This window comes from Bubalus bubalis, chromosome 4 (genome assembly GCF_019923935.1).
Source record: "Bubalus bubalis isolate 160015118507 breed Murrah chromosome 4, NDDB_SH_1, whole genome shotgun sequence".
Taxonomy (NCBI): Eukaryota; Metazoa; Chordata; class Mammalia; order Artiodactyla; family Bovidae; genus Bubalus; species Bubalus bubalis.
This window is the reverse complement of record NC_059160.1, coordinates 20,746,161-20,758,963: the sequence shown is the minus strand read 5'-3', so window position 1 is coordinate 20,758,963 and position 12,803 is coordinate 20,746,161. Positions and strand designations below refer to the sequence as shown.

The window sequence follows — 12,803 nt, the reverse complement described above, 5'->3', positions numbered from 1 at the left end:
GTGTCTCTTCACAACCCTCTCCTTGCCACTCTTTGCCCACCTTCAACACCACATGACCACTGGTATGCTTTCTGTCACTTTAGATTGGTTTGCATTTTCTAGAAATTTATAAATGTGAAATTATACAGTATGTACTTTTTCTGACTTCTTTCACTCAGCATCATTATTTAGATATTCATTCATGCTATTGTATATCAAGAGTTCATTCTTTTTAATTGCTGAGTAACATTCCACTGTACAGATATACCACCATTATCCCTACATCTGCTGTTGGAGTGTTGGGGGAGGTCTTCAAGAGGTCATAACTACTAGTTGACCATGCAATTGGAAGCTCCTCTGTCCTTGGAATGTACGTCTGTACACTGTTACCAAAGTAGGAGCCATTTCATTTTCAAGGATGCAGATCTGAGAGGGCAATGGGTTGTTGAGTGCATCTTGACAGTATACATGGCTGAACTCGTTAGAGCCTGTTAATAAACTTTGAAATTCTTTGGAGTGATAGCAGGAAATACCAACATTAAGAAGAAACAAAGAGATCAAATGAACAACCTGATCTTCCACTTCACAGAACCTCAAAAAGAGCAAAGGTCAAAGTTAATCGATGGGAGGAAATAACAAAGATTGAAGGAGAAATAAATAGAGATAGCAAAACAATATAAAAGATCAATAAAACTAAGAGCAAACAGAAAACTTCAAAAATGCACAATAAATCATACTTCCAAGCATATCCATATAGCATATAGTAGTGGTGTCACTGCATTAGCCTCTAGACAAGTTGACAACTGAGCACTTGAAAGGTGGGTGCTGTGCTCTGCTGTGCTTAGTTGTTCAGTCATGTCTGACTCTCTGTGACCCCATTGACTGTGGCTTGCCAGGCTCCTCTGTCCATGGGAATTCTCCAGGCAAGAATACTAGAGTGGGTTGCCATGCCCTCCTCTACAGGATATCCCCAATCCAGAGATCGAACCCAGGTCTCCCACATTGTAGGTAGATTCTTTACTGTCTAAGCCACCAAGGAAGCCCTGAAAGGCGGGTATTTAAATTTAACTTTTAATTAGTTAAAAATAAGGAATGTTTTAATATTGGTTCCTATTCACATCACATTGAACAGATGTGGAACATTTCTAGCATCACAGAAAATTCTCAAAACAAATAGAACTCTCTTTACCATGAGTAGAAGTCAATAACCAAAAATTTGAAAATCCTTCGATGGTTTTAAATTTGGTCATGAAAGTGAAAGTGAAGTTGCTCAGTCGTGTCTGACTATTTGTGACCCCATGGACTGTAGCCTACCAGGCTCCTCAGTCCATGGGATTTTCCAGGCAAGAATACTGGAGTGGGTTGCCATTTACTTCTCCAGGGGATCTTCCCCACCCAGGGATCGAACCCAGGTCTCCCGCATTATAGGCAGACGCTTTACTGTCTGAGTTACCAGGGAAGCCCCAAATTTGGCCATAAACGCCTGAATAACAGGTGGACCATAGAAATGACCACAGTGAATGTTCAAAAATTTTATAAGAATTACAAGATAAATACAAAACCAAATGTCTGTCTTGTGAAGTATTGACTGCCTTACATGCTTACTTTACAAATGAAATAAAACAAAACAAAGTAGAAATCCAAGCTTGCATCACAAGAAATTAAAAATGAAAAAGCTAAAATTAGGTGAAATAAAAACCAAGTGAAGTAGAAGGAAGAAAACAATAATTAGTGCAAAATCAAGACAAAGGACAAAATTGCAATATGGAGAAACAAGACCAAATGTATTCTTATTGAATATATTTAATAAAATTGATAAAAGACTGCTGAAAAAAATTGAAAAGGGGGAATTTCCAGGTGTTTCAGTGGTAAGGACTCCATGCTCTCACTGCTGATGGCCCAAGTTCAATACCAGTTTGGGGAAGTAAGACCCACAAGCCATGAGGTGAGGCAAAAAAAACTTTTTTTTTGAGAGGAATCAAATCTTTTACATGTATAATAAAAATAAGGCTATGACAGAGCAAAAGTGCGGCAGACAGGAGCTACCCCACACCCGAGGTCAGGGGAGGCGGCCGAGAGGAGCTACCCCACGTCTGAGGTCAGGGGAGGCGGCCAAGAGGAGCTACCCCGCATATGAGGTTAGGGGCAGTGGCCAAGAGTGCCAGGCTGCAACAGCTCAGGAGCAGCTGGGAGGAGCTACACCCGGCCGGAGGCCAGGGACGGTGGCCGGGAGGAGCTACTCCAGGTCCAAGGAGCGGTGAGGCGCAGGAGGGCTGAGGGGAGCTACTCCACGTTCAAGGTCAGGAGGGGTGGCAGTGAGGAGATACCCCTCGTCCAAGGTAAGGAGCAGCGGCTGCGCTTTGCTGGAGCAGCCGTCAAGAGATACTGCACATCCAAGGTAAGAGAAACCCAAGAAAGACCGTAGGTGTTGCAAGAGGGCATCAGAGGGCAGACACACTGAAACCACACTCACAGAAAACTAGTCAATCTAATCACACCAGCACCACAGCCTTGTCTAACTCAATGAAACTAAGCCATGCCCATGGGGCAACCCAAGATGGGCGGGTCATGGTGGAGAGGTCTGACAGAACGTGGCCCACTGGAGAAGGGAATGGCAAACCACTTCAGTATTCTTGCCTTGAGAACCCCATAAACAGTATGAAAAGGCAAAATGATAGGATACTGAAAGAGGAACTCCCCAGGTCAGTAGGTGCCCAATATGCTACTGGAGATCAGTGGAGAAATAACTCCAGAAAGAATGAAGGGATGGAGCCAAAGCAAAAACAATACCCAGTTGTGGATGTGACTGGTGATAGAAGCAAGGTCCGATGCTGTAAAGAGCAATATTGCCTAGGAACCTGGAGTGTTAGGTCCATGAATCAAGGCAAATTGGAAGTGGTCAAACAGAAGATGGCAAGAGTGAACGTGCACATTCTAGGAATCAGCGAACTAAAACGGACTGGAATGGGTGAATTTAACTCCGATGACCATTATATCTACTACTGTGGGCAGGAATCCCTTAGAAGAAATGGAGTAGCCATCATGGTCAACAAGAGTCCAAAATGCAGTACTTGGATGCAATCTCAAAAACAACAGAATAATCTCTGTTCTTTTCCAAGGCAAACCATTCAATATCAGAGTAATCCAAGTCTATGCCCCAATCAGTAACACTGAAGAAGCTGAAGTTGAATGGTTCTATGAAGACCTACAAGACCTTTTAGAACTAACACCCCAAAAAGATGTCCTTTTCATTATAGGGGACTGGAATGCAAAAGTAGGAAGTCAAGAAACACCTGGAGTAACAGGCAAATTTGGCCTTGGAATATGGAATGAAGCAGGGCAAAGGCTAATAGAGTTTTGCCAAGAGAACACACTGGTCATAGCAAACACCCTCTTCCAACAACACAAGAGAAGACTCTACACATGGACATCACCAGATGGTCAACACTGAAATCAGATTGATTATATTCTTTGCAGCCAAAGATGGAGAAGCTCTATACAGTGAACAAAAACAAGACCAGGAGCTGACTGTGGCTCAGACCATGAATTCCTTATTGCCAAATTCAGACTGAAATTGAAGAAAGTAGGGAAAACCACTAGACCATTCAGGTATGACCTAAATCAAATCCCTTATGATTATACAGTGGAAGTGAGAAATAGATTTAAGGGACTAGATCTGATAGATAGAGTGCCTGATGAACTATGGACTGAGGTTCGTGACACTGTAGAGGAGACAAGGATCAAGACCATCCCCATGGAAAATGCAAAAAAGCAAAATGGCTGTCTGGGGAGGCCTTACAAATAGCTGTGAAAAGAAGAGAAGCAAAAAGCAAAGGAGGAAAGGAAAGTTATAAACATCTGAATGCAGAGTTCCAAAGAATAGCAAGGAGAGATAAGAAAGCCTTCCTCAGCGATCAATGCAAAGAAATAGAGGAAAACAACAGAAAGGGAAACTAGAGATCTCTTTAGGAAAATTAGAGATACCCAGGGAACATTTCACGCCAAGATGGGCTCAATAAAGGACAGAAATGGTATGGACCTAACAGAAGCAGAAGATATTAAGAAGAGGTGGCAGGAATACACAGAAGAACTGTATAAAAAAGATCTTCATGACCAAGATAATCATGATGGTGTGATCACTGACCTAGAGCAAGATATCCTGGAATGTGAAGTCAAGTGGGCCTTAGAAAGCATCACTCTGAACAAAGCTAGTGGAGGTGATGGAATTCCAGTTGAGCTATTTCAAATCCTGAAAGATGATGCTGTGAAAGTGCTTCACTCAATATGCCAGCAAATTTGGAAAACTCAGCAGTGGCCACAGGACTGGAAAAAGTCAGTTTTCATTCCAATCCCAAAGAAAGGCAATGCCAAAGAATGCTCAAACTACCGCACAATTGCACTCATCTCACATGCTAGTAAAGTAATGCTCAAAATTCTCCAAGCCAGGCTTCAGCAATACATGAACTGTGAACTTCCAGATGTTCAAGTTGGTTTTAGAAAAGGCAGAGGAACCAGACATCAAATTGCCAACATCCGCTGGATCATCAAAAAAGCAAGAGAGTTCCAGAAAAACATCTATTTCTGCTTTATTGACTATGCCAAAGCCTTTGACTGTGTGGATCACAATAAACTGTGGAAAATTCTGCAAGAGATGGGAATACCAGACCACCTAACCTTCCTCTTGAGAAACCTGTATGCAGGTCAGGAAGCAACAGTTAGAACTGGACATGGAACAACAGACTGGTTCCAAATAGGAAAAGGAGCACATCAAGGCTGTATATTGTCACCCTGCTTATTTAACTTATATGCAGAGTACATCATGAGAAACACTGGGCTGGAAGAAGTACAAGCTGGGATCAAGATTGCTGGGAGAAATATCAATAACCTCAGATATGCAGCTGACACCACCCTTATGGCAGAAAGTGAAGAGGAACTAAAAAGCCTCTTGATGAAAGTGAAAGAGGAGGGTGAAAAAGTGGGCTTAAAGTTCAACATTCAGAAGACAAAGATCATGGCATCTGGTCCCATCACTTCATGGGAAATAGATGGGGAAGCAGTGTCAGACTTTATCTTTTGGGCTCCAAAATCACTGCAGATGATGACTGAAGCCATGAAATTAAAAGATGCTTACTCCTTGGAAGAAAATTTATGACAAACCTAGATAGCATATTGAAAAGCAGAGACATTATTTTGCCAACAAAGGTCCGTTTAGTCAAGGCTATGGATTTTCCCAGTGGTCATGTATGGATGCGAGAGTTGGACTGTGAAGAAAGCTGAGCATGGAAGAATTGATGCTTTTGAACTGTGGTGTTGGAGAAGACTCTTGAGAGTCCCTTGGACCTCAAGGAGATCCAACCAGTCCATTCTAAAGGAGATCAGCCCTGGGTGTTCTTTGGAAGGACTGATGCTAAAGCTGAAACTCCAATACTTTTGCCACCTCATGCAAAGATTTGACTCATTGGAAAAGACCCTGATTTAGGGAGGGATTGGGGGCAGGAGGAAAAGGGGACGATAGAGGATAAGATGGCTGGATGGCATCACCGACTCGATGGACATGAGTCTGAGTGAACTCCAGGAGAAGGTGATGGACAGGGAGGCCTGGCATGCTGCCATTCATGGGGTCACAAAGAGTCAGACATGACTGAGCGACTTAACTGAACTGAACTGATAATAAATAAAGGGATAATGTATAGTTTTACAGATATTAAACAGATAAAAAGCAATATTATGAATACATTTTAGTGTCCATATAAAATAGAAATATCCTAAAATACAAATTACCAAAATAAAGCACAGCAAAAACAAACAAACAAACAAACTGAGTAAACCTAACATATATGTAAAACATTAAGTTCATTATATAAACCTTTCTACAAAATAGTTCTGGATGCTCAGATGGCATTGGTAGTGAATAATAACAGTTAAAAATGTAGCAGTACTCTTTCACAAAGTTTCAGTTAAAATAAAAAGAGAAATACTTCCTAATAATAGCTTTCATAACAACCTGTCAAGTATATATAACACAACTGAAAACTCAGTTAAAGCTCTTTGTGAACATAATGAAGAAAAATAGCTTAATCTACATATAGCATATGCAATGATTTTTTAAGAAATTGGGTAACACAGATGATCATTGTGATTTTATTTCAGAAGTGCAAGATTGATTTATATTGGTTTAATGGAAGAAATAAAGGTAATTTACTTCATAATCGTTATACAAAGAAAACATTTACCATTCCACCTGATGGAAAATAATGCAAATGTAACATCAGCATCAACTGATCATAAAATTTGTTTGAAAAATGAGAATATTATGGTTTCACATGAGAAATATATGATGAAAAAACCTTAAGATAAATCTCATATTTAAGGATGAAATATTGAAATCTCTTCCTTGACTAAGAAGAGATAGATACAGAACCTTTACTGTACCTTCTATTCAACTTTGGAAATCAAATTGTAGCCTATGAAAATAAGTCAAGAAAAAAAATAATCGCACCTGGAAAAAAGATATGAACAGCTGTTATATAAAGATATACAAATCTCATATAAAATCCATAAGAATAAATATTTGAAATGATGGAATTAATACAAAGTCAGAGAAATTATTGACTATAAGATGAACATGTAAACCTCAATATACTACTCTTTACTGCACCAAAAATTACTAAAATTTGAAAAATAAGAGGGTCATTTACAAAATCATGACTATGAAACACCCATGTATATTTAACATCTCAAAATAGAGAAACACAAAATCTGACAGGGAAAATTTAAAGAAAAACTAACTCATGGAAGGATAAAGCATATTGACTGAAACAGCCAATACTGTAAAGATGACTGTTTACAAATTATTTTAAATATTAAATGCAGTCCCAAGAAGTTTTTTTTTTTAAACAGCTTTATTGAGGTACAATTTACACACCATAAAATCCATCCATTTAAACTGTACAAGTCAGTGATTTTAAATATGTTCACATTTTAAAACCATCACCACTATCAATATCTAGAAAATATTAATCACTGATCAAGCAGCAGTCATTTCCTTTCTCATCTCCCCATAGCTCTTGGTAATTGCTAAACTACTTTTGGTCTTTGTTTTCAAATATCAAATTTTTTGATATTTCATGTAAACAGACTCAGAAAACAGGTGACATTTTAGAAAGTTTGAATGTCATAAACATATTGTTGAGAAAAAAGGCCAGACACAAAAGTGATATCTATACTTTTTGGTATGCATATTATATTTAAACAGTTTTTAAAATTAATTTATTTTTTATTGAAGGAATTTTTTTTGAATTTTTATTTTTACTTTGAATTTTTATTGAAGGAATTTACAGAATTTTGATGTTTTCTTTCAAAGGTTTTTAAAACCTTATTAGAACAAATAGCATAATTCATTTCAAAATTTATGTAATCATAACTATTTCCTTTTCATAAAAGATAAAATTACTCAACAGCATCCAAACTCACTTTTTAATTCTCAAGCTTATGCTTGCAATTATATGCATTTGGAATCTGGCAGCCTTCTGCTTTTATGCCCCCCGAGGATAGTACAGCACAGTTATGTTCACCAGGTGAATGGTCTGTTATCCTGTCATGAAAAAAAATGCATAATTCTGTTATATTCTATGAAGACAACTCATGAAACAATAGTATTTTTATGTAACTGTAATAAAAGATATTTTGAAAATGGGTAATGATGTTTTTAATAAAATTTAAGTAAGAGTTTGTTACTAGGAAAATGGGCTACAGAGTAGCCTATTTTTGAACATTTATATGAACATTTTATTAACTTTCAACATCTTCTTCAGCTTTCTATAATTCAATGAAAACAAATATATTCATATTATTAATATTTGTTTTTGTATTTTTCCTCCTCTATATAGCATTCATTTTAAAAACTTACTTTAGTTTGCAAATTGAACCATTTAGCCACATCCATGGATGATTGTGACCTCTTCGAAAGACTGGAATCCATGACATAATTGGCAGGGACATCAGAAATTTCTAGCCCAAAATAAATAATTTTCACTTAAATATCGTTATGAAAGATTTTTATTAATTTTTAAAATGCAAGTCAAAGGATGCATTCTTTCATAGGATCTTTAGTTCTTTGAACAAAATGAGTATGTTAGATTTTACATCTAACACTGTAATACATAAAAGTTGACTACACCAAAGCTTTGGACTGTGTGGATCACAACCGGAAAATTCTTAAAGAGATTGGAATACCAGAGAAATTGGTATTTCTTACCTGCCTTACCTGCCTCCTGAGAAATCTGTATGCAGGTCAAGAAGCGACAGTTAGAATCAGACATGGAACAATGGACTGGTTCCAAATTGGGAAAGGAGTACATCAAGGCTGTATATTGTCACCCTGCGTATTTAACTTATAGCAGAGTACATCATATGAAATGGTAAGCTGGATGAAGCACAAGCTGGAATCAAGATTGCCAGGAGAAATCTTAATAACCTCATATACACAGATGACACCCCCCTTATGGCAGAAAGCGAAGAGGAACTGAATCGCCTCTTGATGAAAGTGAAACAGGAGAGTGAAAAAGCTGTCTTGAAACTAAACATTTGAAAAACTAAGATCATGGCATCTGGTCCTATCACTTCATGGTAAATAGACAGGGAAACAATGGAAACAGTTACAGACTTTATTTTCTTGGGCTCCAAAATCACTGCAGATGGTGACTGCAGCCCTGAAATTAAAAACACACTTGCTCCTTGGAAGGAAAGCTATGACCAACCTAGACAGCATATTAAAAGCAGAGACATTGCCAACAAAGGTCCATCTAGTCAAAGCTATGATTTTTCCAGTAGTCATGTATGGATGTGAGAGTTGAACCGTAAGGAAAACTGAGTGCTGAAGAACTGATGCTTTTGATCTGTGGTGTTGGAGAAGACTCTTGAGAGTCCCTTGGACTGCAAGGAGATCAAACCAGTCAATCCTAAAGGAAATCAGTCCTGAATATTCACTGGAAGTACTGATGCTGAAGCTGAAATTCCAATACTTTGGTTACCTGTTGTGAAGAACTCACTCATTGGAAAAGACCTGATGCTGGGAAAGATTGAAGTCAAGAGAAGAGGATGACAGAGGATGAGATGGTTGGAAGACAAACTCAATGGACATGAGTTTGAGCAAGCTCCGAGAGTTGGTGATGGACAGGGAAGCCTGGCGTGCTGCAGTCCATGGGGTTTCAGAGTTGGACATGACTGAGCAACTCAACTGAACTGAACTTAGTTCTTTGAATAGAATGAGCATGTTAAATTATAAATGTAATACTAAAATCATAAAAGTTGCAAGTTAGAATTTTTAATATTGCCATAAATATTAACCATGTCTGTACTTTTGATTCAAAATTAACTCAAACATTTATACTTATCAGTTTCACTGTTTTCTAATGTTAATAAGGAAAAAAAATTTTTTTTGAGGACCATTTAATAAAGGGAGTATTTACAAAGACATGGATTAGTTGTACAGACCCCACAAAAGAAGACACTTAGTATACCAACTTGGGGATATTGACAGCTGTGAATTGTATCTAACATTAAGCCTTAGGGATAAGAAGGTGGAGTAATTGAATACGTGCAGTAAGGAAAATTCTGATTTATGTAATTTATTTTTTACTCATGTCAAAACTAACATAGCAAGGCTTTAAATAAGTTTTAAGATTCTGTGATATTCTTTTTTCTGGATACTGTGAGTATATCATTGCATTTCTCTACTATTATATGTTCCTCAGAATTTCAGTTTTAGGAGAAAATTAAGGGAATGAAATTGAGAAAATAAGTGACATGAGAGCCAAAGATTTGGTTTTCTGAGTCTGACACCATTCTTTGACTAGATAAACCCCAAAGCAATCTATTTCTGTGGAATCCAGTGGACAAGACAACGGGTCAGAGAATCATTTCTCTCTGTTACTCCCTGCTCAGTTGAACTGTAGACACGGGAACTAATGAAAGACACAAGAAAGGAGAACCCTGCATGGTGGGAAGAGAAAAGTGAAGAGGTTTGAGACTATCCAGCCACCCTAATCTTCTGTAATCTCTAATCACTTCTCCATGATGAGAGAACAGGTGGGAGGTGCAGGAACAATAATTATGGCATTTTGTATAGGGGACGACAGAGGATGAGATGGCTGGATGGCATCACCGACACAATGGCCATGGGTTTGGGTGGACTCCGGGAGTTGGTGATGGATAGGGAGGCTTGGCGTGCTGCGGTTCATGGGGTCGCAAAGAGTCAGACACGATTGAGCGACTGAACTGAACTGTATCCTCCCCACCATCAGATGAAAGTGACCTAGGCCTCTTGCTTCCCAACACCGAATACCTAACCTAACTGTTGGAGGTGGCACAGGTAAACCATTCCTCCTGTGTTGAGAGAATCCTGTAGGTAACTCAGGTGAGCCTTACAAGGTGATCCATCAGGACACCTGCTAACAAGGAGCAGAACTGGAAATTACCAAACATGCATTAATGGTTTTAAAATGAAAATAAAGTATCATAAAGTCATATTCCATTGTTTAATGGAATATTAACAGATCTTAAAAATAAGCAAACTACAAATATGTACAAAAACACACGTGAATTCTAACAAATATAATATTGACTGAATCAAGCCTTTAATCAAGTGTTGGAAACACTTAATATCTTACCATTTCCTCTTCATTGTCTATGTAAAGCAGAGTAGAATTCTTAATAGTGCAGGACCTCAAACTCCCATTCAATGTTTCTTTTTCCAGACTAATAGAATAGCAATTGTTGGAATATGTAAACCACTCTTTTGGATAACAACCACAGTGAAATTCTGGAGAAAGATTATGAAATATTATTCAAAGGCAATTTGAATTTTAAAAAACAAAAATTAACTTACATGCATGCATAGATATAAACATGTATGTGTGTGTATATATATATATATATATATATATATATATATATAAAACATAGCTATGCGCCCTCAAGGCTGGTACATATAAACAAATTTCACTCATACATTCACAGCGTCAGTCTCACATACCCAAATTTATGTCTCTATATAAAGCAAACATATAAAAATATCTCCTTTTTACATGTACTAAAAATCAAGAAATGAAACTTCTATTTTAGAGTAGCAAAAGTATTTGTCTTTTACCATATTATAGCAGGCAAAAATTGGAGTCAATTGCCAACAATGGATATGGTGATCATATTGTTGCATAGGGAGAAACACTCTCCCATAATCATTATTTATGTTTGTTGCCTGATTTTGTAATTTATCTTCTACCCCTAAATCTTTTCTTATTTTCACTAGTCTAAGATAGAGACAAAATACAAATTGTATTTATATCAGAGCTTTAAAATTGTTATGTACCTTTCTGGAGTCTTGCTATCGGAGAAGAGTTACTCTGCTCCCGTATTACAGTAGCTACAAAATCAATCATTATAAAAATTAACATTGCTCTAAATTGTTTAGGATTAGAGTAGTCTGGAATAAAGCTGATTTTACCAAGAAAAATTAATTGGGTAATGAAGATTTGGTGGAAAAATATTTTAGAAACCTAAAGGAGCAGGTTTTACCACCTCTTCCCAATCTCAAAAATTCATTTGTGTTTCTCAATAAGATCTTGCAATCTCCTAAAGCATACTTTTGAGTTATGAAATCAGAATATCCATATACATACTCTCTGTAATTATCTTGTGTTGTATGTATTTCACAAATTCCAAATAACATTCTGCATTTAGTCTAATTGCATGTATTTTAATGATAGGCACATTCTATAATACTGTGAAAATGTTTAAAGGACTGACCATCATTAAAGTGAAAAGTTCCCTTATAGTTTTTAAAAAATGTACTTACAGGGAGTAACAACAATCATTGTCACCACAGTGGACATCAAGACAAGGCAGATGATTCCCAGGATCCCAGCAATGAACTTCTCTGGAGGTGATGGTAAACCTGCAGGGAAAGAAAAGGAAACAGTGAGAAAGGAGTGAAAGAGCGATGGGGACAGTTGGTTAGATTTTACATACATGAGAACCGATATGAACAGGATATACATGAGAACCGATATAAACTTGGACCCCTTCCCATTTCTACCACTGTAGTCTTTCTCTAATATATGTTTCATTTTCAGCGAATATAATGGTGAATGAGTTGTTGATCAAAGACTTCAAATTGTAGCAATGCCAGAATAAAAGTAGTCTTCCAATTTAACATTAGAATACCATAACCAACTTTAAACTCCCTTTCTCAAGATAAAAAATATGCGAGCTTTTCCCCTGCTCTTCCTCCACACCTCTGCACCTCAACTGCACATCCGAGAACAGTTTCATTGTGTGACTAGTGTTTCACCTTTGGAGTGGTAGTTCTTGTCATTCTCATGAAGATTCTGAGGAGCATTTTGAAGATTTAGTTCTGCATATGTTAATTCCTGCTCAGTTATTGAACTGGAATTTTTAGAAATCTTAGGTTTCATTTGCTGTCTCTTCGAGCTCTTGACTGCCTTGTGTTCTACATAGGTTACTCCTTGGTTATTCATCTTTGCAGCTGAGTGAGGTCAAGGACCATGCTCTAAGTGAACTGAGGAATAAGTGGAGTGGGTGAGATAAGAACCTTAGTATAATAAGATGGGTGGGGCAAAGAGTTTAGTGTTCACTTTGCAGCTGAACAAACATAAAGCTTGCTTCTAAATTCCTCAGTACTTTAAACAAGACTTTCATGAAAGAATACTTTTTTAAAAAAGATATTCTGTATTTGAAAATATACTATTGGTTGAAACAATGAAAAGCAATAAATTAGGGAGCAATAAAGAAGTTCATGGCTAATA

General features: G+C 37.4%; 1 protein-coding gene across 2 annotated transcripts; it reads right to left on the bottom strand.

Moving 5' to 3' along the window:
• Positions 1-6,752: 6,752 nt before the first annotated feature.
• Positions 6,753-12,586, bottom strand: LOC102415661 (NKG2-A/NKG2-B type II integral membrane protein). Of its 2 annotated transcripts, XM_044941137.2 has the most exons (6): positions 12,329-12,579; positions 11,834-11,932; positions 11,348-11,401; positions 10,650-10,801; positions 7,889-7,989; positions 6,761-7,573 (listed from the first exon to the last, which is right to left on the bottom strand). In XM_044941137.2, exons 1-6 carry the CDS (start codon positions 12,513-12,515, stop codon positions 7,456-7,458), a joined length of 711 nt encoding a protein of 236 aa, XP_044797072.1. In that variant the 5' UTR covers positions 12,516-12,579; the 3' UTR covers positions 6,761-7,455. The 2 variants fall into 2 exon arrangements, with proteins under 2 accessions (XP_044797073.1, XP_044797072.1); XM_044941138.2 differs by lacking the exon at positions 7,889-7,989 and having other exon boundaries at positions 6,753-7,573; positions 12,329-12,586.
• Positions 12,587-12,803: the final 217 nt, after the last annotated feature.